This window comes from Malus sylvestris, chromosome 1 (assembly GCF_916048215.2).
Source record: "Malus sylvestris chromosome 1, drMalSylv7.2, whole genome shotgun sequence".
NCBI lineage: Eukaryota > Viridiplantae > Streptophyta > Magnoliopsida > Rosales > Rosaceae > Malus > Malus sylvestris.
In genome coordinates, this window is record NC_062260.1 from 17,497,764 (window position 1) to 17,524,286 (window position 26,523).

Here is a 26,523-nt window from a genome sequence, read left to right on the forward strand (position 1 = left end):
ATGATGCTTACCTTGTGGGATTCACTAAATTAGACCATTTTTCTGACCGCACAAGGTACGTTCCCGAATGGTTATGTTTTTACCATTAAGGAACAACGCAATATCTTGGAGGTCAACTAGATAGACATTTTGGTGCGAAACATTTGAATCATTCCAAGACTCACTATATCTCATCACGTGAGAGATATGGTCAGGACTCTGTTGAGCATATTCAAAGTCCCTGCGATTTTCATCCATCGTTAAGTCCTAACAACGATTCATGAAGATAACGTTGTATGTGTCGACTAGATCATGATACATCTAACAAGTCAACGCCAAGTATATTGTGTCTACATCAGCATGAGCATCAGAAGATTAAAGTCAAGCAGTCCAATCCCAGACAACATTGCCAATCTCTACACGACGTCACTGCCGAAATCTACCTTCCAGAAGCTTGTCCAAGGAATTAGTATGCGTAACTTTCTCATTTGCGATGCTTGTAGTTTCATTTGGAAGTTCTGTCAAACTCAGGGGGAATATCCATAAGTATACTCACTTGACCTTAATGTACTTTTTTTCCCTAGACTTATGAGCGTTTTTCCCATTTGGTTTTTGCTACTTGACTAGGTTTTTACGAGGCACCCATCTTGGGTTGGTCATATCTTTGTGGATGTTCTACTTGTGTCCCGAAGACATATAGTTTTGACTTAAAGCAACTTCTCACTTTTCTCCATTGACTATGGGCTTTTATCCCATCATGGATTTTGCCATAGCGAGGTTTTCTAAGTTTTACCACTCATGCATTCTTCCATTTGTTTTGAGACTCGCATTCGCCACTTGTGCCAACTAAATGAGACAACTTCATCAACTACTTCTACATTTGCCTGAAGATCTGATGTGTCATCTACTTGAGTATTTGTACACTCAAGAGGGAGTGTTGTGACATATATTCTAATACATATTGTGATTGTGTAAATCTTAAGTAGAGATAGATTAAGAATCTTTTGGGATCTAGAAGATCTTTCCTAATAGGTTTTGAATTACTTGGTGAGCAAGTTTCTCTCCTCCTTATTACTATAAATAAAGGAACAAGGACTGAGGAATTAACACACAATTCCTCAAGTTGATTCTCCACCCTCTTTCTCTCCATGCCGCATTCCTCAGTTAAATATAGGCCACAACATGTTTGATAATTAATACAAATGAATTTCAGCACTGCAATATTGGAGAAAAAAATCTGTTTAAAAGGCTATAATTTGACTATAAGATCACAAAATTCTGCATTTAATATTTTTGGATTGGAGATGCTCTAATATAAGCTTTTATTAGATGGAAAAATTTGAAAAGAATGGATTTCTTTCTAATAATTATAAGGTTACCTTAATTAGTTGAAATAACCACAAAAATAATAGTTTCAAAGTACCCAAATCTACTAGACACATATTTTTTTAGTATATCAATATATTTACACTAAGGGGAGGGGGAGTTCGGCTAAGCCACACAATGGGCAACCTAATTTGGTATCGAATTCGCCATCCACGAGATTCGAACCTAAGACCTCTCACTTCTAAGTAAAGAGGAATACCGCTAGACCGTAATACTGAGTGACATCGACTAGACACATTTTGATACAACGAATTTTTCGAATCTAATGCATTTTTCTTTTTCTTTCCACGTGTTTAAAGCTTGTTGTATGATTAAAATTATATTGGACAACTTGAAGTAATTTAACTAGGCCTTTCTTAAGAGAGGTCTGTAGTGCAAATAATGCAGAAAGCATATAGACGGATCAATGGATAAATACACGGCCAAATGATGATGGATCTGTGTTTTTGCACATCTCGCACTTAAAGTCAACTCACATTGAACCTTGGCCCAGATGTTTCAATTTGATTAGAGCAATTCCAGCGGGGACAAAATGTCCCAGCCTTCAGTCCAAAAACCAAGCCAGGCCCCTGTCAATCAAGTCCACCCCAACAAGTTGACTGGTACCCAGCCCGAGCTGGGCAAGAGCCCAGCCCAAAAGAGACTGAGACAGAAGCCGGGGAGGAAGCCTGGCGCGTGCGCTTCACGCAGCCGTGGCGCGAGTGCCCGACAAGCTTTCAGAGCCCGGGCCCGCGTGCAAGCGCTGTCAGTATCACCCCCCGAGTTTGCGACGTGGCTCCCTCTCTGCCGTTGGATTTCCAACGGCTATTTTTCTAGACCGTTGGATTTCCAACGGTAAAAAAATTTTAAATTTTACTTTTAAAATAGACCGTCGGATCAAAGATCAACGGTCCACGTTTTTTTCACAAAAAGTAAAAAAAAAAAAAAAAGGGCCCAACGGTCAGAAATATGACCGTTGGCCATGTGGCAACTCCCTAGCTCTTGGATTTGAATATTTTTCAAATCCAACGGTCCAGATTAATTAACTATATTAAAATTCATTAAAAATTATTAAAAAATACAGAAAAATTATTAAAAAATACAGAAAATTTTAAAAAAATTATAGAAAATTTTGAAAAATGTTAATTTTTTTCCTATAAACACCTAACCCTCATCTTCTACCTTTACACCACATTCCAATATTTTCTACACTTTCTATACTATCTACATTTCAATATTTTCTACACCTTAAGAGAAAAACATGTCTTCGTGGAAGCTCATTGAAGATGTTACGTTGTGTGAATGTTGGGTTCACACTACTCATGATCCGATTACGGGTAATGAGATGGATAAGCGAGAAATGTGGAGTAAAATTACGAAAGCGTTTTGTGATGTACATGGAGAAAACGCCAGAACTAGTTAAGGTAAAATTACGAAAGCGTTTTGTGATGTACACTGGAGTCTGTTACTATTCATTTGAGTGGATAAATGCGCTGGGTGCTGGTGAACAGTAACAGACTCCAGTGAACAGTAATAGGCCAAGGCATCTCCACCCTTAAAAAAATGCGCTGGCACCTAGTGAAAAAATGCGTTGGCACAAACGATCTCCATCCCTACAAAATGCGCTGGCACCCAGCCCATTTAAGATATTTTTAAATTTTGTCTAAAAGAATAAAAAAATAAAATAGTTTTAATTTCGGATAGGATTTTTAACCAATCTCGTCACGCCACATGTCATTATCTGAACGTACTATTTTGTGAATAGATTTCCGCTAAGATTTTCAACCAATCCCGACACGCCACGTGTCACTTCCGTTTTACAATAATTTAGCCAAGATTTCGATAAGATTTTCAACCAATCACGTCATGCCACGTGTCATTATCTGAACGTACTATTTTGTGGATAGATTTCCGATAATATTTTCGACCAATCCCGACATGCCACGTGTCACTTCCGGTTTACAATAATTTAGCCAAGATTTCGATAAGATTTTCAACCAATCACGTAGTGCCACGTGGCATTGTCCAGAACCTCATCCTTTCTTTTTTTGTCCTTATAAACCCTACATCCCTACATCCATCCTCACACCAAGCTCAATCCTTCTTTTTAGCTCAGAATCCTTGTTCATTGTTTTCAAATCTTAAGTTCTTATTACAATGTCTTCTTCAAGAAGGGTGTATAAACAGTTGCAGGAGCAACAACAAAGGTTGTTGGCACAACAGGCAGAATTGGCCAATCTCGAGGAAGGTGGAAGTGGAGGTGGAGATGAGGCTTTCTTCATGGAGGAGGATAAGGATGATCACCATAGAAGGCAGAAGGCCTCACATTCCCGCCGTGTCATGGAAGCCGTGGGTCAGATAGCCAAACCAAGACGTGTTGCAAACCTCGATAGAAAAAGGGAAAAATGAGGTAAAAATCTATTGGAAGATTATTTTATTCCCAATAGCATATTCCCTAATCATATTTTTGGACGGCGTTTTAGAATGCAACGAAATTTGTTCAACAAAATCATGAGTGATATTTGCAACCATGATTCATACTTTGTGCAAAAAGAGGATGCTTTTCATGTTCTAGGTCTTATTCCCGAGCAAAAAATTACGGCATCCTTGCGAATGCTTGCATATGGAGCATCTGCAGATCAAGTGAATGAGATCGCGAGGATGGGAAAAACAACTGTTTTGGAGTCCCTGATGCGTTTTTGCTATGCAATTGAAGCTCTCTACACCAATGAGTACCTCCGGACACCCACGCCAAGGGACATGCGAAGGCTTCTGAGGAAGGGTGAGATGCGAGGCTTCCCTGGCATGATTGGAAGCATGGACTGCATGCATTGGACTTGGAAAAACTGTCCAAGTGCGTGGCAAGGAGCATATGGCAACAGAAAAGGAGCCAAAAGCATCATTTTGGAAGCGGTGGCTTCATTTGATACATGGATTTGGCATGCTTTTTTTGGTGTTCCAGGAGCTCAGAATGACTTAAATGTCCTTGCCCAATCCCCAGTGTTCGACGAACTGCTGCAAGGAAACTCGCCGAGATGCACATATACCATTAATGGTACCCAATACGAGGGATCATATTACCTTGCAGATGGCATTTACCCAAGGTGGTCAACATTTGTCAAAACAGTGCCACATCCACAAACTGAAAAGGAAAAACACTTTGCAAAATGTCAAGAAGGGTGTAGGAAGGATGTCGAGCGTTGTTTTGGTATCCTGCAAGCTCGTTGGGCGATTATCAGGGCTGCAGCTAGAATGTTTGATGTCGAGGCTCTTCGATCCATCATGATGACGTGTATTATTCTCCATAACATGATTGTTGAAGATGAGTATGATTATGATGGCGTCGATGAATATGAGCCGGATCCGATGAACAACTCAAGAACACGTATCTATTGTGCTCATGATGGGACCGAAGATCCAGTGCAACACGAGCCATTGGAACGCGATGGACGTTACAATGAATTGATCGTTCAACGTTACACTAATGTGCAAGAGCCATACTGGCACGTAACCCGCCAGAATGACTTGATTGAGCACCAGTGGGGATTGTATGAAGGCGAAGATAATTAGAATAAGGCTTGTGGTTGAAGAATAAATTGTATTTTTTTAAGTTTATGTAATTCTATGTAGTGTGTTTTGTTTTTAAGTTTATTTAGTGAGTTTATGTAATTCTATTTATTTGGTGAGTTTATGTAATTCTATGTAGTGTGTAATTCTATGTAGTGTGTTTTGTTTTTAAGTTTATTTGGTGAGTTTATGTAATTCTATGTATTTGGTGAGTTTATGTAATTCTATGTAGTGTGTTTTGTTTTCAAGTTTATTTGGTGAGTTTATGTAATTCTATTTATTTGGTGAGTTTATGTAATTCTATGTAGTGTGTTTTGTTTTTAAATTTATTTGGTGAGTTTATGTAATCTTATTTCATGTGTTTAAATAAAGTACAAAAGAAATAAAGTTTTAAAAATAAATAAAGAATTACATTAAAATTGCATAATAAATTAAATAAAAATAAATAAAGTTTTAAAAATAAATAAGAAATAATATAAAAATTAAATAAGAAATTAAATAAAGTTCAAACCTAAAAAAAGAAAAAAACATAAGAAATTAAATAAAGTTCAAACCTAAAAAAAGAAAAAAACATAAGAAATTAAATAAAGTTCAAAAGAAAAAAGAAAGAAAAAACATAAAAAATACATAAAAATTATACAAAGTCTCTCGAGTTAGGATATGTGGTGCGAGGATCTTGGTTGTCACAAAAGTTGCTAGAACCCCCTTGACTTGTTTCCGCATCTCTTGCACGCCTTCTTCGCATGACATCTCTTTTTTCCGATGTCCAAAAATATTTAGAATTCGGAGACAGTCCTACTAGAGACTTGCTCATAGTGTCACGATCTGCTTGAGCCATCCTTTCTTCTCGAAGCAATTCATTTTCTCGATGAAGTGCTTCTCTAACCAGCTCGTTCTCTCGATTAACTACTTCTCTTTGTCTCTCAGCCGCCGCATCACGGGCCTCAGTAGCTGCTAATATTGCTGCCATAGCAGCAACTTTTTCCTCATCTCTAACCTTTTCTCGTGCCATGTTCAGTTCACCTTGGCGAGTAAGTTCCTCCATATATTTAGTGTAGTCATTCTTGGAAGAACTACCTTTTTTCTTTGACGCCTTTTTACCTACGGGCCTAAGGGACTGACGAGTCGGTTGGGTCTCGGGCACTTGTTCAGGCATCCCTTCCGTGTCTTGAAATGTGTCGGCTTCTTGTTCGGCCATGTTTGGTTCTGGAGAACTATGTAGACCCATACCGTGCATGACAACTTCTGGACCAGTTGCCACAATTTTGTATTTAGGGCAATCTTTGACAATTTGTTCCCGTTCTTTGAATTGTAGAATGCTTGAGCTTGTAGTGTCTATAAAAATGTGGGATAACATAGTGTTAAAAAATGCGGGTGTAACACAAATAAATAAATTCAAAATATTAATACGGGTGGAATGCATATAAATTACATAAAAATGACATAAGAAATTAAATAAAAATGACATAAGAAATTAAATAAAAATTACATAAAAATTACATAAGAAATAAGATAAAAATTACATACGAAATTAAATAAATCAAAATATTAATGTGAGTGGAATGCATATAAATAAATAAAAATATTGTCACCTGATCCGCTAAACTTGTCCCACTACGGAGGTTACCGGAAGCATGAGAGATGGCGTTTTTCCAACAAGTAAAGGATGCGTTGAGTTTTTTCCAACGACCTTGAAGACCTTGACTAGTTCTGGCGTTTTCTCCATGTACATCACAAAACGCTTTCGTAATTTTACTCCACATTTCTCGCTTATCCATCTCATTACCCGTAATCGGATCATGAGTAGTGTGAACCCAACATTCACACAACGTAACATCTTCAATGAGCTTCCACGAAGACATTTTTTTCTCTTAAAGTGTAGAAAATATTGAAATGAGATAGTATAGAAAGTGTAGAAAATATTGGAATGTGGTGTAAAGGTAGAAGATGAGGGTTAGGTATTTATAGGAAAAAAATTAACATTTTTCAAAATTTTCTGTAATTTTTTTAAAATTTTCTGTATTTTTTAATAATTTTTTTGTATTTTTTAATAATTTTTAATGAATTTTAATATAGTTAATTAATCTGGACCGTTGGATTTGAAAAATATTCAAATCCAAGAGCTAGGGAGTTGCCACGTGGCCAACGGTCATATTTCTGACCGTTGGGCCCTTTTTTTTTTTAATTTACTTTTTGTGAAAAAAACGTGGACTGTTGATCTTTGATCCGACGGTCTATTTTAAAAGTAAAATTTAAAATTTTTTTACCGTTGGAAATCCAACGGTCTAGAAAAATAGCCGTTGGAAATCCAACGGCAGAGAGGGAGCCACGTCGCAAACTCGGGGGGTGAAACTGACAGCGCCTGCATGCGGGCCCGGGCTCTGAAAGCTTGTCGGGCACTCGCGCCACGGCTGCGTGAAGCGCACGCGCCAGGCTTCCTCCCCGGCTTCTGTCTCAGTCTCTTTTGGGTTGGGCTCTTGCCCAGCTCGGGCTGGGTACCAGTCAACTTGTTGGGGTGGACTTGATTGACAGGGGCCTGGCTTGGTTTTTGGACTGAAGGCTGGGACATTTTGTCCCCGCTGGAATTGCTCTGAGTGGATAAATGCGCTGGGTGCTGGCGCAAAGTCCTTAGGGGTGGAATTGCTCTTAGCCTACATAAGGGTTTGGAAACATCCACCAACACATATACGAACAAAAAACCGTATTTGATCTTATATTTTTGTGGAATTTGTTGATTATATACTTTATTCAAAAACTCTTAATTGTAGACTTCTTTCACTATTCTGGCTAATTTAGAAACAAGAGAAATTACTTTTTTTTTTTTAAGCATACTCATGTTTATATACGTCACTTTATTCTTTATTTATTTAATTAATTTAAATAAATAACATAAAAAGAAAATAAGTGTGCAGATATCACTTTTCTAAAAATATTTGCCAATTTAAAAAAAAACACATACAACAAAACAGAATTTTGGTTTAAAGATCCTAATGAAAGGAGAGATTAATTTGTAGTTGAGTGTTTGTAGATTTATTAGCTCCAAATCAAACAATCAGTTTACGAAACACCAAATCTTGATATAAAGCAAAGAAAGCATATTTGTGCTGTGAATGCATTATGCATGCAAATACTACGGTACTGCTGATCATGTTCTTTAGTTTACAAGAGTACAAACCCTAGCATCTTCAGAGACTTTGCCAGGTCTACAGAAATAGCCCTTTCTTGGGGCACAATGAATGTCTTGTGAGCAAATGCACAACCCTTCTAGTGCACATCCTTCTTTCACTACACTCACCCCACGCTTAAATACAAAAACTTGATCTGTCCATTCACTAGAGAAGAGCCCCATCGGATCATAAACATCTTTGACCCTCAAAAACTCTTTGACACCCTTGTACTTGTTGATCACTCCATCAAAGGCCACGTTCCCATTTTTTCCCCAATGGGGCAACGCTCCATATTTAAACATCGCGATTTGCTCGACTTCTTTGAGTATGCCTTCGTAAAGCCTAGGAGTCATGGGGTCTTTGCTTCGATAATATGTGATATTGAAGTCGATTGCATTTTCTTGCTTGCCAAGGTAAGCACTTGAGGCAGTGACATAGCGCATTAGGATTCCATTGTATGTTTCTACTCCACACAAGGCCTTGGGTTCAATCTCAACTGGGTTTTGCACATCTTGGATGAAGTTTTTAGCCATAGACAGGCTGATGCTGAATGATGTTTGGTAAAAGAATTGACCCTTGATTTTGGGATCCCATCCACATGATGTATTAGTATCAAGACTATCTTGGCAAGTCCCAGATGATTGAAGTCGGTGCTGATATCCAATAATAGGGTAGCCAGTAAAGCTCAAACCTATTTGCAAATTAAATTACAAAATTCAGTAACTTTTTAATTTTAATTTTTGCTTTAAAAATGAGAGTTGAGAATGATTTGGCAAGAAAAGCAGAAAGAATGTATACCATTGTTTGTTAAACCATAGGCACTGTTTATGAGAAGATATGTAAATAAATTTGCAGTAAGACATTTCCCATAAGCATCCCTCGTGGATTCCTGAATCTCTTCTATTATAATAAGAAGAAAACGCAACATGATTAAACCTTAATTAGCTATGTAGCATGGCCTACGCAAAACATGACTGAACCTTTATTGTGTGAATAGTTGCACTTGTACCCTAACATCTTATGTAATGGAAAATCAAACAAAAATAGAAGTCGTGTTGGTTTTGGATTATCAAAAGTCCTTTTCTTTAATCACAGAATCGATCCTTAAAGAAATGAAGCAAATCCATATATTGGGGTGTAAATTCAATGACATGAATGCTAATTCATTGTGAATTTTAAATCAGATGTGGAAACAATTTAAATCTATGGGACACCAACTAGCAGTTCAGTATAATGAGGTTTCAGTTGCGACTCACGTTCATGATGAGCACGATTTATATGTCAACCAAGAAAAATTACATATAAAATATGTATGCAACCACATATGGATATAGATTAAATTGGCTGAATTCGATTTTGCACGAGGAAATTAATCTAAACTTGTCAAACGATTTAGTTCTGTATAATAAAAATTAAATTTTTTTTGTGAGACTCGTAACTTTTCAGATTTGAGATGGTATAAACTAATTAAGTGGTTAACTATATGTAAAGCAAACCTGTGGTTCTGATAATTGCAAGCGTAAGTGGAGATGTGGCTCGGAAAATTATGGAGTCATATAAGCCATTGCCAGACATATCCGAGGAAACACGATCATCCATCCGATAGACTACCTTGTGCTGGCTGCTTACCAAACACAAGTACTTGATCTCTGCAGTCAGCATCGTTCTTGCTTAAATATGTGATGGATCGCTTGAACATGGGTTGTAGTTTTAGAGTAACCTACACAAGAAAGCGACAAATTAATGCACATTTCCTAAATAATATATACTTCCATTTTCTAGTATTATGACTATCACTCTAAAAAATTTCTCATGCGAGCCTGCTAAAAGCTGTCAAAATTAGACAATGTTCTACCTGTGAAATTACTCCAAGGACTCCAAGTGAGACTTTGGCTGCATTAAGATCTTGATCACTATCATTGAGCTTCCTGACCTTGACGTAACCATCTTCAAAACCTCCTGGACTCACAATTGTAAGTCCTACCACGTAATCATGAACCGAGCTTCCCCTACCCCATAACGTGCTGCCATGCGCCCCAGTCCCCAATATGCCTCCAATGGTTAAACCCCACCAATATGGTGCATAAGGCAAGGCCAGCCCTGCCTTGGCACCCTCACTGATGAGCTGCCTAAGAGTCACACCACTCTCCAATGTCATAGTCTTTGCTTCGGCATCTATCTCCACCACATGATTGAGGTTCTTGGTGCTTATGATCAACCCGTCTTCCCCACTTGGACATACCAGCTTTGGAATGCTATGAGAGAAACGAGTTGCAACCTTCATTTTTGTCTTGGACTTTGTTGCATTGGCCACTATTGAAAGAAGTTCTTCCACGTTAATAGGGTATGTCACACTGCCTGCTCGACACACCATTCAATCAATGCAGGGCCGGTCCTGTGTTTTTGGGTGCCCAGTGCAAAAGCTCAAAATGTGACCTTTTTTAATATGGAAACATATGTTTAAAAAAAATATTTAACGAGGGCTGGAACCCAGTCGAAGCTAGGGGGCTAGGCCCTCACGCCCAAATTATATTACTTGAGAAAATATACAATGGGGGGGACATAATACCTAAACCCCGACAATAAAAAATACAATCATATACAACCATTCCTAGCAAAGCTCCTTGAAATTTCAACCTTTAAGAAATTGTCTTCTGGCATTTTTTGAAGCAAAATCATCAATTATATCATCATACTCCAAGTCTTCAATCTCATCATTTTCAATGCATAAGATTGCTAATCCATTTAGCCTATCTTGAGTCATAGTGGTCCGCAAGTAAGATTTTAATAATTTCAATTTTGAAAAACTTCTTTCTGCAGATGCCACGGTCACAGGTACAGTCAACCGTACACGATAAGCAATCAAGACATTAGGACACATGTCAATTTCTTTTACAAAGTTTGCTATTTCCATGGATGTCCAAGGGTTATTAGAGAAAAATGCTTCTTCAGGTAACATCATTTGCAACACCTGTAATTCGGAACATAAGTCGGCTCCATCTACATCCATGGTATTTCCATGTTTCAAATGTGCTTCAAGATTCATACAATTTTCTTTTAGTTGTTGATCATCCAATGAAATCAACTTCGGTGCATCAAACAAGAAGCCAAAAATATATTCAAAAGCCTTTAACTGTTCAAACCTGTGTTTCAGTTGAGAAAGAGCAATATCCACTATAACAAGAAAATAATCTGTTAAATGATTCTTCAGCAGACTGTTGTCCCCTCTCATTACCATCAACTTCATCATGATGTCTTTTTCTAGGTCTATGACATTTAGTTTGAAAAACAGGGTCAATTTCCGATTCAAGTGCAATTTCTTTAGCATCATGCATGGCAGAAGCAAAACCAGTTTCTCTGTAGTTTTCAAAAAAGGTAACAAGTGCTTCCAATGCCTTTACAACAACATTAAGACGCATGTCTTCAGATTGTAATTTTTTGCTCACCATGTTAATCTTCAACAAAATGTCATACCAAATAACCAAACTTAATACAAAATCAAAACTGGAAAGTTCTCCTGATGCTAAACATTCTGCATCCCTACTCAATTGGGGATTCTCAGTAATTTCCACCAACGTAAACAAAACATTTCTAACTTGAGCTTCTTGGGATTAAATTGCTTTAACACTTTCAATGTGACTTTCCCATCGAGTAGTTGACAATGACTTCAAAGTTAAACCATCAATATGTTCAAGCAAAATATTCCAACGCTTTGTAGAGTTGGAAAACACCGTATATATGCATTGACATGCTCCAAAAAAAATTTTTGCTTTAAGACATGAACTTGCCATATCACAAACTATTAAATTAAGACAATGAGAACCACATGGCATGTAAAAGGCTCTGGGATTTATGTCTAGCAATCTTTTTTGGACACCTTGGTGTTTCCCTCTCACGTTAGATCCATTATCATAACCTTGTCCCCTCACATTATCAATATCAAGATCAAGAGACTTTAGGACATCTTGCAACTCATTAAAAAGTCCTTGTCCTGATGTATCTTCCACACTTAAAAACTCCATGAAATACTCCCTTATATTTATTGACCTACTTGACAAGTCAACACATCTCAAAATTAAAGTCATTTGTTCCGCATGACTTGCATCAGGAGTACAATCAAGAATGACAAAAAAAAAATTGGCTTCTTTTACCTTTTTAATGATTGTGGTTTTGACCTTTGAAGTTAAAGTAGCTATCAACTCATTTTGAATTTTATGGCTCAAATAGTGGTGATGAATCTCTTTATTCTCAATGAGTCGAAAATGCTTTTGCATTATTGGATCAAACTCTGCAATCATTTTAAGTAAACCTAAGAAGTTTCCATTAGAGTCTTTATAAGGTTTTTCATTTGTTCCACAAAATGCTAAATTACGTATGGCAAGACATTTCACAACAGCAATAATTCTAAGCATCACTTGTTTCCAATGATTTGTCTCTTTCTTGATTCGCATTTGAAATTCTTTATCAATTGTCTGATTTGTTGTCAATCTACTTTTCAACTCAACCCAAGTTCTCAAATTAGTAAGATGCTCTTTACTCTTTTCATGTTGGTCAAGTTTCACACCAAGATGTCTCCAATCACTAATTCCATCTTTTGCTAACTCACTTTTTAAGGCAATTGTTTTAAACAATTTACAACAAAAGCAAAAGACTTTATCCAACTCTTTTGAGTACCCGAGCCATTTCCTATCATAAATGTCACCTGTTAGTAATTTTCGATCATAGTAGTGTGAGGAAAATTTTCTAAAGAGTTTGTCCTTAGGATAAGTGAGATTAGTTTCTCGAATTGGCCCCTTTTCTACAAGCAAGTCTCTCATTTCTGCATTAAGATCATCTCAAACTCTTAGATCATAAATGTTTAAATGGAAAATAGGTTCAAGAGATTCAATATTTTCCTCTACACCAATATGATCATCATCAACATTTAAATCCACATCACCACCATTTTCATGGTCTTGAGACTCATCACCAACATTTTCTTCTAAATCACTACAATTTTCATGATCATGAGACTCCCCAACAACATTTTGTGGCTCTTCACCAACATCATTTTCTCTCATATTTTCAACTGACTTATTCTTTGTAGAGAAAAATTTATTAAGAGATCCTCTTAAACTTTCGGCAATTTCGTTATCCTTTGCCTTTTTTTTTTCTTTTCATATTACCAGAGAGTTGTTTCCTAAAAGACATGGCTTCGATAATTTGTTTGCAAAAATTACCTACACATGATATAACAAAATTTTCCTATCAAAATTATCATTCCAACACATTATATATTATAAAAACACTAACACATAGTCGAACATATTATAAAAATTGAACCTAAATTGGGTTTGAAATGAAATCAAATAATTCAATAATCAATTAGTCAAGAATTCAATTCATCATTCATCAACAATTCTATACATCAATTATCAATTTATCATATAATTTTATATCACTTGCATTGCAAAATTTTATATTAAATTATAAATTGAGAATTCAAATTTTAAAAATTTACCTCAAAACTAATTTTGTCCCCACGCTTGAGAGTTTGGAGCAACCATTAAAGATTGCAGCAAATAAGTGGGGGACTGCAGAGCAAAGCAACCAATGATTTAGAGAAAGAAAAGGGAGAGGCAGGGACGGCAAAATGGGGGATGTAGGGAACAAAAGGGAGGGTGGGTGGGCGGGTGGGGAATCGGGAAAGGTTGGAGTATTAGGGATTAGGGTTTAATTGGGACCAAGTGGTCCCTGTTATGTTTTGTTATGTTTTTTTTTTCTTATTCTAATCTGCGGCCAGGTCCTTTCTGGGCCCTTTTGTTACCTCTTGGGCTCTTGCCAGCCCCTATTTGGGCTGTGAATTTTTTTTTTAATACTTAGTTATATGGGTTTTTTTTATTTTGGTGCCCCCTTCATTTTGGGGCCCTGGACAATTGCCCCTGTGGCACTGGGCCTGGGCTGGCCCTGGATCACTGCCTGGTCAACACACCATTCAATCGGGGAAGGCACCATAGGAGTTTGTGATGGTGCAATTTGTGTTGCTTGATGATGAGCACTTAATGGGGTCTTCTGGAGGAAGAGAAAAACCTAGCGAGAATGATGAGAAATAGACAATCTAATCAGAGAAGGTATCAAACTAAACATGGTAAATACCAAAAATATATATAATAATGTTTGAGAATTTATGTCACACATGCCCAACTTGTCAAGCGAGTTGGAAAACACACTATTAGACACAACCTTAGTAAGAACATTAGCAAGTTGATCCTCAGATCCCACAAATGGAAACATAATAATTCCAGCATCCAACTTTTCCGTGATGAAATGTTGATCAATCTCCACATGTTTTGTTCGATCATGTTGCACTTGATTATGAACAATCTCAATAGAAGCCTTGTTATCACAATGAAGTTTCATAGCACCATTGGGTTTAAAACCAAGATCTCTCAACAATTTTTTCAATCACAACAACTCATCTACACCATGAGACATACCACGAAACTCAGCTTCTGCACTTGACCTAGCCACCACTTTTTGTTTCTTGCTTCTCCAAGTAACTAAATTACCACCCATAAACGTAAAGTATCCAGATGTAGATCGCCGATCAGTGATAGAACCTGCCCAATCTGAATCGATATACCATTCGACATTCAAATGGCCATTCTTGGAGAAAACCAAGCCTCTGCCAGGAGCCATTTTCAAGTACCTCAAAATATGGGTTACTGCATCCATATGAGCTTCACTAGGTGAGTGCATAAACTGACTTACCACACTAACTGCATAAGCAATGTCAGGGCGAGTGTGAGACAAATAAATTAATCTCCCCACAAGCCTCTGATACTGTTCCTTATGAGTAGGAACTTGATCTGAAAATAAGCCTAGACAATGATTCTGCTCAATCGGAGTGTCAACAGGTTTGCAATCTAACATACTTGTTTTAGCTAACAAATCAAGAACATACTTTCGTTGAGACAGAAAAATACCATGCTTGGATCGTGCAACCTCGATTCCAAGAAAATAGTTCAATTCACCAAATTCTTTCATCTCAAATTCAGTAGCTAGGTGCTTTTGAAGGCGTTGTATCTCCTTCTGATCATCATCGGTCACTATCATGTCATCAACATAAATAATCAATGCAGTTAGCTTACCATTTTGTCACTTTAGAAACAAAGTATGATCTGAATGACTCTGGATATACCCAAACTTCTTCATTGAACTTGTAAACCTCCCAAATCATGCTCTAGGAGATTGTTTCAAACCATACAAAGCCTTTTGTAACCTGCATACAACACCTTTTCCAGAAGATGTTCTGATACTAGGTGGGAGATCCATATAAACTTCCTCCTTAAGATCACCATGAAGGAAAACATTCTTAACATCAAACTGCAACATAGGCCAATCCTGGTTTGTTGCTAATGACATAAGAACATGCACAATATTAAGTTTGGCAACAGGAGCAAAAGTCTCCTGATAGTCCACCCCATAGGCTTGAGTATAACCTTTATCAACTAATATGGCTTTATACCGGTCAATAGAACCATCTGCTTTGTGCTTAATAGTGAACACCCATCTACATCCAACAGTTTTCTTCCCATTTGGTAAAGGAACAAAATCCCAAGTAGAATTCTTTTCTAAAGCTTCCATCTCAACTTTCATGGCATTAACCCACTTAGGGTTAGACAAAGCATCTTGCAATTTTGTTGGAATTGATACACTAGATAGCTGACATATGTAAGATGCACATGGTTTGAACAAACGATAAGTAGACACATAATTATTGATAAGATATTTGGCTTTGGCATGCATATCAGGCTCATATTGTACTTTAGGTTTCCACGATTAGCTCGTGGAGGCAACTGATAAGTAGAAGAATCATCAAAATTTACCTTATGTATGCCACCATCTTGTACCAAACTGTTAGAAGAATCATCACTGGACGAACCATCATTAGGCAACTCGTTAGACATACCAGCAGCAGACAACCGATCATCAAAAGGTAATTCGTCTGACATACTAACAGGTAACTCGTTGGGCACATCTGATCTGTTGTTAGTAGAAATAGTTTCGGGAATGATAGGTGACCGATCACTATCTGTAGCCGATTGATCAGTATCACGCAACATAATAGGTTATGTTCCTAACTTTGCCTGTAACACATCATCCATACTGTCTCTTCGAATCTGCAATTCATTCCTCCTCTCTCCTGAAGTGGAGAGTCAGAAGAGGGCTTCATAAAATACAAAACTTCATCGTGGAAGGTGACATCCATGGTAATATAAGTTTTCTGAGTTGGAGGATGATAACACTTATAGCCTTTTTGATTGTTAGCATACCTAATAAAGACACATTGAAGAGCACATGCATCAAGTTTACTCCGCTGATGAGAGTAAACATGCATATACGCAATACACCCAAACTCTTTCGGATGAAGTTTTAATACAGAAACAAGAGAAACATGTTTTTGTAGCACATCAAGCGGTGTCTGAAAATCAAGAACTTTACTTGGAATACGATTGATCAAATACACAGCAGCCAAAACAGCATGACCCCACAAATGATTAGGAACACATTTATCCAACATTAAGGAGCGAGCAACCTCCATTATTTGACGATTCTTCCCTTCAAACACACCATTTTGTTGGGGTGTAAACGGAGTAGTCATCTGGTGAATAATACCATGATCACGAAAAAAGCATGCCAAAGTGTGATTCACATATTCTTTTCTATTATCAGACCTGAAGACCTTAACTTTATTTTGAAACTGAGTAGATACCATTGTACAAAATTCTTGAAGAAGCAACGGAACATCACTCTTATTCTTCATTAAGAACACCCAAGTTAATCGAGTACAATCATCAATAAAAGTACAAACCAACGAAATCCATTAGAAGTAACTTTCGCTGGACCCCACACATCAGAATGTATCAAAATAAATGGCAAAGTAGCTTTAGAATCACTTACGGGAGAGGAGGCACGATGACTCTTAGCCATGACACATGTTTCACACTTGAACTCTGAATCACTACAAGTGCAAAACAAAGAAGGAAATAGATGCTTCATATAACTGCATGATGGATGTCCCAATTGTCGATGCCACAACCAAATTTGATGTTTGTCATCCACTATAGCACTTAAAACTTGATGATTATTTGAATAGGAAATAACAGTATCCTCCATAGTCAAGATGTACAAACCCCCTATTCTTTTACCACGACCAATTATCTTCTAAGTTTGAATATCTTGAAAATAACAATATGTAGGGTAGAAATGAGCAGAACAATATAAGGTATCAAAAAGTCTTCCTACCAACAAAAGATTGCACTTAACATCAGGAACAAGTAAAACACGGACCAGTGTTAAGGTCGGAGTAAGAGAGATAGTGCCTTCACCCTTTACAGGGGAAGGTACTCCATTTGCACTAGTAATATACGAATCACAAACATAGTCACATAACTCATCAAACACTCTAGGGACACCAGTCACATGATCAGTGGCCCCAGTATCAATTATCCATTTTATTTGTTCCATCAAGATGCATAACAACACTATGATTGTATTGAGCCATTGAACTAAATCACAAATAATAAAGGCACAAAAGATACGCAGTGGAATAAAAACAATTTACCAGGACAATGTAGCAGCAGACTATTCACAGTACTATAGCAATCACTGTTTACGGTACTGTAGAGGATCACTGTTCACAAAGAAGACACTGTTCATGCACTGTAGCAAAGCGTTGTACTGTAGTGTGACACTATTCATTTTTATTTTTTATTTTTTCAACGAAGGAAATCACGACAAATGTGGGCAGAAAATTAAAGCACAAAGGTCACTAAGAGCGAACTGCTCTGATGCCATATCAAACTAAACATGGTAAATACCAAAAATATATATGACAATATTTGGGAATTTCTTATATATTCATTAATCTCTAAAGCGGAGTATATATAGGAGTTACAATTGGTTTTACATATGTACTTCACCAATGTGGGACAATAAACTATTATTTACACTTTAACTAATATATAACTCGCAACATAAGGAACCCCAAGACATCCGATTTTGTGTGTAGCAAAGACATGATTGACAGTTCTTAATTCTCTTGGTTTCGAAGCATTAACCCTTAAGCCTTAGGTTTGTACATTTGATATATGTGTATTGTGGCTCAACGTGTATATATAGTTAATTTGTCGTCTTTTTATATTGTGTGTGTATATGTGTATACATATATTCAACTGCCCAATTTGTTCTCTCTCTCTCTACGATTCAGTTCAAATCAAGCTAAATCGCATCGCTTAATGGTTGGTTTAGTTGCAGTATCCCCTTCTAACAGTATATCTATGTATTGTAGTCAATAATAATTACTGAATATCACTTTCCTAATTAGATAACTCTATTTAAGAGTAAACACTCCAATTTAAGGACTTGGATTCTGAATTACCAAAAACAGAAAGAGAAATTGGATTATGTTCAGATGAACTATTGAAAGGTTATTAATAAAAATGTCACAAATGTTTAGTCTAACAATTGTGATAAATGTGGGATGTGTTATAATTAGAATTATAGCTTACATGTGTGTGGTTGTGCAAATCCTAAGTAGAGATTATATAAGAATCCTATGAGATTTAGAAGATCTTTCCTATTAATGTTTGTATTACTTGGACAACAAAGTTCTCTCTTCCTCACTAGTGTATATATAAAGATACAAGACATCAAAAATATCACAACGCTCTGACAATTTCTCTCTCTTCCCTCTCTCTAAATTCATACCACAACATAATGGATCCTCATTATTACTTTTTTTTCTTTATATAATGTCAATCATATGGTCATTTTGCTTGATGGAATGGAATTCTGGGCACAATTAGAATAGACTAGGGCTGGTTTAGTATTGTTGTGCTTTGAAAAAAAGCTGTTTCTGTTGTGATGTGAGAATAAGCGGCTGTGAAATATAATAGCAGAGTGTTTGGTAAGTTTTTTTGTAAAAGTGCTTTTGCAAAAAAAAAGCAGTATGATAGTGTTTAGTAAACTTTTATGTAAAACAGCTGTGACTTGCCTCTTGAAAAAAAAAAGCTGGTTTTGAGAAGCTGCATTTTGTTGCTTCAGCCTTTTGCCACTTTTCAGCTTAAAATGACAGTGCCTTTGAAAATAAGCAGAGTTACTAAACACAAATTTTACTCCAGCTTTTTTTTCATCCCAGTTTTTTTTTAAATCACCTCAACCCCAAACTGGGGCTATATATTGAGGTCTTGTTCCAAAGCTTATGAACGGTTTTCTGGTACTGCTTCTTGACTGTTTAGAGAAAGGAGAAAACAACATCTAGGAAGACTGCTGTATATATGCTTATGCTTCCAAGCTTGCTACCTTTATTTATAGGATGTTTAATTTATTCAGTTACTACAACAGTCAACAGAAGGCAATTTTACAAACAAGAACAACTATACTGCAAGCAAAACCCTCTCAATCAAATTACATTATCGACAACGTGACATTAACTAGTTAATTAGCACGGTTCGTAATCACAGGGTACAGATCCTTGCATCGTTGAAGATTTTGCCAGGCCTACAGAAATAGCCTTTGCTTGGGGCGCAGTGAATGTCTTTTGAGCAGATGCACAACCCTTCTAGTGCACACCCTTCCTTTACTATAGTCACCCCATCCTTAAGTCCAAGAACTTGATCTGTCCATTCACTAGAGAATAGCCCCATTGGATCGTAAACATTTTTTACCCTCAAGAACTCTTTAGCACCCTTGTACTTGTTCATCACTCCATCAAATGCTATGTTCCGATTTTTTCCCCAGTGAGGCAATGCTCCATACTTAACAAGAGCAAGTTGCTCTATTTCTTCAAGTATTTCTTCATGGAGTCTAGGAGTCATAGGGTCTTTACTTCGATAATATGTGATATCGAAGTCGATTGCATCTTTTTGCTTGCCAAGGTAAGCGCTTGAGGTTGTAACATACCGCATTAGGATTCCATTGTAGATTTCTACTCCACATAGCGCTTTTGGTTCAATCTCAACCAGCTTTTGCACATCTTGGATGAAGTTCTTAGCCAGAGACAAGTTGATGCTGAACGTTGTTTGATGAAAAAACTCACCCTTGATTTTGGGATCCCATGCGCACGCTGTGATTCTTGAATCCTCAAGACTATCTAGGCAAGTCCCTGATGATTGAAGCCGGTGCTGATATCCAATAACAGGATAGCCAGTAAAAATCAGACCTGTTTGAAGTTAATATTATTTGGAAGTACTTTTTTTGCTTTAGAAATGGAGTGCAGAATGATTAAGCAAGAAAAGCAGGAAATACCAGGCAGAGTGCATACCATTGTTTGTTAAACCATAAGCACTTTTAATGAGTGTAGATGTAACCAACTTCGCACCAGTGCATTTCCCATCAGCATCACTCTTGGATTCTTGATTCTCCTCTATTATAATAACAAGATAAAGATACATGGATAAATAAAATCGAAACATTTTTTGCTATGGTGCCACACTCTGAATTGATATCTACAATTTGACATGTTTTGTTGTCACATAAGTTTTATAGCATTAACACTCTAAAATAATTATTTGGACTCTAAGAACGTACAAAAAAAAAAATTTAATTAGGAGGAGTGCATAATGATCTTTCGGAGTTCCAATAACAACACACTTTGTAATATATATATATATATATATATATATATATATGCGTCGTAACGTCTTGAAATGTTTTTCTGAACACTAATTAGTAATTAAGTGGTTAACTATATACATATATAGTAAGCAAACCTGTGGTTCTGACAACTGCAAGAGCAAGTGAAGGTGTGGCTCGAAAAGGAATGAAGTCATATAAGCCATTTCCAGATGTATTGGTGGAGACTCGATCATCCATCCGATAGACTGCCTTGTGCTGGCTAGGGTACCATAGGATGTCTGCAAACTCGTGTTCCTTGCCAAACCTAACTACTTGGTCTCCCAAATCTGAATCGTCCTTGCTCAGATAAGTGATGGATCGCTTAAACATGGGTTGCAAATTTAGAGTAACCTACCCGAGAGAGAGAGAGAGAGAGAGAGAGAGAGAGCATATTTTAGTCTCTACATCATGAAATATGTTGCTTATCTCTAATAATTAATGAAATTCTCTTTTCAATTAAAAGAAGGTGAAAAGACAACGTAATCTTCTATCACACAAAAATATAATAATATGCAATAATGTAATTTCATTTGTTCAAATTTTACTAATTTTTATTGAAGCCTCACTTACGGATGATGTTAAAATATCTCTAATATTATTTAAAAAAAAACCAAAAACAAAAACCTCTGACTCCCTCACGTTCTCTCTGTCTCCCTCTCTTCCCCTCTCTCCCTCTCTCCCCTTCTCTCCTTCTCATTTTCTAAAAAAAATGTGTTCATACACACAAAATGTGTAGGCAAATACTAATATCTAAAAAAATGTGTTCATACACATAAAGTGTATAAGCAAATGCTAGTATATTTCATTAAGAGGTTTCTTACTAACAACCAGCATATTTTTACCGCTTGAGATTTTTTGTTTTATTAGTCATTAAAATAATGATCTCTCTTAATATTATTTGTTATTAAAAAAATTGGGGCGTGGAAGAAGGGGAGGGGGTGGGGGTTGAAGTGGGAGTCTGGGAGACGTGGTTTTTATTTTAACTTTTTTTGCTTTTATTAGTTGTTTGACGTATTTATTCATGTTTAATTAAATTCAATTATGTCATTTAGTACTATAATCTTATGCTATTCCTCTTTACTTATAATTGAGAGGTCTTAGATTCAATTCTCGTCAAAGACGAATTTGTATCACATTATTGTTAATTCATTGTGAGGCTAAGCCCACATTTTCTCTCTTAATGTAGATAATATCGATTGTTAAAAAAAAATCAATTCAATTATGTATAAAGTGTTATAATTGTAATTTTATGAAAATTTTGGTTGACGTACTTATTTTGTTAATATATAGAATACATATATCTAGATTTGTATGCCCTTAGTTCAGTTTGATTTCCATCTAATCTTTATAGTTTATAAAGATGCAATTGTAACTTTGAAGTTTGATTTAGTTTGCAATTAAAGACAAAAAATGACCTCTATCTAGCATTTTGATGGAGTGATGACAGGGTAACACACTATCAATGATTTCCACCAATTATCCTTTTCCCTAATTTGCCTTTTTTTTTTTTTTGTATTTGGCTGGAAAGTGAATGAAACATTACAAGGTTATGAATGCAACTTAAATTATTAGAAACTTAAGTAACGATCGACTAAATCTGTCGACCAAAATATAAACTGGCCTTTTTTTTTTCTTTATCCTCCGGTGGTCATGGTCATCATCGCTACTGTCATGGCTGGTGTTTGCGAGTAATTTTACTCGAAGTAAATTATTAATTAAGGGATCAAATATATATATAGAAAATTTTTAAGGAAAGGGATCCTTATTTTTTTCTATAAAAATAGAGATTAGTTGTGAAGTCCATACTGCATCGAACTTTAACGATCTGAACCGTCTATTTTTCAAGTTGCACCTTATAGATCATCCTTGCAAAATATTACCAAATCGAAAATATTTAAGATATCTAATTGGGTTCAAAGAAGTTAACGAATAATTTATTATATAAAAAATATGAAATTTTATCTTGATAATTAAATAAGCAAATGGTTTCGGATTGAATTGAATTTTTGCAAGGATGATCTATGAATCCAGAACAAAATAGACGTTTGGATCATTGAAGTTTAATGTGGAGTGAACCCCACATCTAATCCCGATTTTTTGAAAAAAAAAAAATTGAGAATCCCTTTGCACAAAGGGCATACGTAACTTATCCTAATACTAATCTTACGTTTCCCCACTCTATCTCACATTGGACTAATCCCAGTAAATAACTGATCCCATTATCACAGGGCAGTAAAATAAGCATTTTTCATCGTATAAGTTTTTGTTCCTAATATGTAACGTAAATTAAATGAAGGAATGAATCGAAGATCAAGTTGAAAAGTACAAATTCGGTAACAACAGAAATCTATGCAGATTTTAGCCCTAGTATCCGATTTGGACCGATGATCACGAATTCAACCCATTTCTTAACCGTGACTAATGGTTTTTTTGGGCCGAATTCTATGTTTACAATGTTTTTTAGCATTCTAACTTTAGGACCTTTTTTTGGTATTTTATTATTTGTTATTTGTTGAACTCTTTTACTGTTTTGCTCCTAGTCCTAGAAAGTTCAGAACTATATAAATCACCTTTGAAGTGTTAGGGCTGGCCATTTTTTCATAATGTCAAGAGATATATTAAGGAGACCACACATGTTGTACCACATGTTATAGCAAAATTGTGATGTATAATCAATTTTTAATGAGATAAACTTAATTTTATTAAAAAAATGAGATGAACTTAATAATTGACATGACATGTGCACGTCATTTGTTATACACAATGGTACCAATGTGATCCAAAAATAGTCTCCTAAGAATTTTCCTACATTTCAATCGATAAACTTTAACGTTTTATCTTACTTCTGGTATATTCTAATTTTCTTGTTCTCTAAGGTTATCATTTGATACCTTCTCTTTGTCAAGATGCGTCATAACGATGATACTGTTTAAATCTCTTTTTATTGGTTATTAATTTATACTACATTAAATTACTTTCTTATGTGGCAAGTGATACATATAACCAATATCTAATGAAATAGATTCATTAATTGGCATTGCATGTATATAAATGTGATATCCTCACTATTTTCATTAAGTTACATTTATTATATTGTTTATACCTAATTTGTATATTTTGTAATAGTGCCTTAATTTGTATCACCTCTGTAATAGAGGTACGACCCACTAACACATGTGAGTTTCATCTCTATTAGACGGATAATACAAATGTAATATGAAAAATATGGTAAAAGTAGCATATTTGTTTTAAATATGTATGCCTTTTGTGCACATGAATAGTCTATGAAGTTCTTTAGGAATGCCAAAAACAGTAATAATAAAAAATACCTGGGAAATTACTCCTAGGACTCCAAGTGAAACCTTAGCTGCATTAAGATCTCTATCGCCATCATTGAGCCTTCGGACCTTGACATAACCATCCCCAGGTCCTCCTGGACTCACAATTGTAAGTCCCACCACATAATCATGAATCGAGCTTCCATTGCCCCACAACGTACTACCATGTGCCCCAGTCCCTAATAAACCTCCCACGGTTAAACCCCACCAATATGGTGTATAAGGCAAGGCCAGCCCTGCCTTGGCAGCCTCACTGATGAGCTGCCTAAGAGTCACACCACTCTCCAATGTCATCGTCTTTGCTTCAGCATCAATCTCCACCACACGATTGAGGTACTTGGTGCTTATGATCAACCCATCTTCCCCACTTGGACAAACCAGCTTTGGAATGCTATGAGAGTAACGAGTTGCCACCTTCATTTTGGTCTTCTTCTTTGCTGCATTGGCCACTACAGAAATTAGTTCTTCCTCGTCCGAAGGATATGCTACGCTGCCTGCTCGACAAACCGATCGATCGGGGAAGATGCCGTAGGAGTTTGTGATGGCGCAGTTTGTGTTGGTTGATGATGAACACTTTATGTGGTCCTCTGGAGGGGTTGAAATGCACACCGAGAATGACAAGATGAATAGACAAATTAATCGGAGAAGGATCCCCAACTTAACTGAGTTTGTGTATAACAAAGGCATGCTTGATGTGGTTCTTCAAATTTCTTGGTCTTGAAGCATATATTTATATGTACCCCTTAGCAGGTACATACTAACTTTAAAAGTTTTTAGATTTCGTGCTAAGTATATATATACAAGTTTATAAGTCAAACAAATATATATATATATATATATATTTGTTTGACTTATAAACTTGTATATATATACTTAGCACGAAATCTAAAAACTTTTAAAGTTTGGAATGCTTTGTAGACAATGCATAAAGGATAAACTTAAAGTTAATATTATCGGTTTATCATACTTATAACATAATATATATATATATATATATATATATATATATATATATATGACTTTTTAACCAAAATGGTCCTAAAATTTGCATAATTCCTTATTTTGGTCTTTGAGATTTGAAATCAATAGAAGTGGTCATTGAGATTGTTCACCATCAATCATTTTGACCATTGGGTGAAAAAATTATGTTAAATAAGGATTAAAATGACAAAATTACTCTCAATTAAATAAACAAAGAGAGAAACTTTTTTGAATTGGACATGCCAAAATAATTTGACCAAAATTGAGGGTATTTTTGTCATTTTATTCTTATTTTATGGAGATTTTTCACGAAATAACCAAAATGATTGATTGTGGATAAACTCAGAACAAATTCTATCGATTTCTAATCTCAGAAACCAAAATGAGGAGTTATACAAAATCTCATTAATCATTTTGGCTAAAAAAAATCTATATATAGGTGATATATCGATTTTTATTTTATTTTATTTTATTTCAATACTAGTTGGTACTTGGGAGTTGGTCAACCAGATATTAAGATCATAATCCCTTTTTCCATATTTGATATTGTCGGTTTGGCATCGTGACATGCAGACAGGTGTGGTCATTGAAACAGCTGGATTATTTTCTTTAGCTTGAAATCCACGAGTGTTTGTTGCTTTGCAATTAGTGCATGGTAACTTCCAATTGAATGAGCTGTTGAAGTACATAGACAGATAAAGAGTGGGGAAAGGGATGCGAAGATAGGTGTCGTTCAATTTGGATACTACTGGATTCTAATTTATATGATGCGTGGAGTGCATGCGAACCAATAATACTAAACAGATAGAAACCCTATCAAAAGTATTTCAAAACCAATACTGCACTAGTTCTCCACAAGACTAGTTGTTTCTGTAGTGTGGCAACAGTGTAGTGGTTTTCTTCTTTGTGGAATTTGTGGTGGCTTAAGTGGTTCTGGTCATCACACTTTTCCATCAATTATAACTATATATATATATATGTGTGTGTGTGTGTGTTAAGAGATCCCTTGTTTTATTATTAAATTAGGGTTCCAGAATGGGTTTAATATATACAAGAAGATAAAATGATGTGATGAGGTACACTGTACGCACCATCTCTAATATAGTGATGGGATGATGCCGACTTATCAAGTCATAGATGAAAGCTATTTAAGGCAACTACCCCCAATTTTCAGGCTGCCGTGATGAAGTCGTCACCTTCTCAAATGATGATATGATGAACTCAAGAAAGAAAGCAGTAATCAGTGTGCAATAATCCCATTTGGGGATGCCATGCATGGACATGAGAGAAAATTTCATTCCTTGCTCCATGCAGAATTAATTGGAAATTTGGTATTTCAAACACTTAGACAAAAACTCATTCCTTCTCCACTACCTAATAGTGCATTATAGTTTTAGTTTTATCGATTCACGATATGCGTTGCAATTTTTATTAATATTATTAGTCACATCTAATATTAAATTTTA

At 36.0% G+C, this 26,523-nt stretch overlaps 1 protein-coding gene and 1 pseudogene across 1 annotated transcript; both read right to left on the bottom strand.

Moving 5' to 3' along the window:
• Positions 1–8,065: 8,065 nt before the first annotated feature.
• LOC126627159 (probable L-gulonolactone oxidase 6) lies at positions 8,066–10,377 on the bottom strand (annotated as a pseudogene).
• A 9,019-nt stretch (positions 10,378–19,396) lies between these two features.
• Positions 19,397–24,837, bottom strand: LOC126627138 (probable L-gulonolactone oxidase 6). The gene is made up of 4 exons (XM_050296564.1): positions 24,068–24,837; positions 20,834–21,089; positions 20,386–20,487; positions 19,397–20,283 (listed from the first exon to the last, which is right to left on the bottom strand). The coding sequence occupies exons 1-4, from the start codon at positions 24,761–24,763 to the stop codon at positions 19,580–19,582; spliced, it is 1,758 nt and encodes a 585-aa protein (XP_050152521.1). The 5' UTR covers positions 24,764–24,837; the 3' UTR covers positions 19,397–19,579.
• Between the last annotated feature and the right edge of the window lie 1,686 nt (positions 24,838–26,523).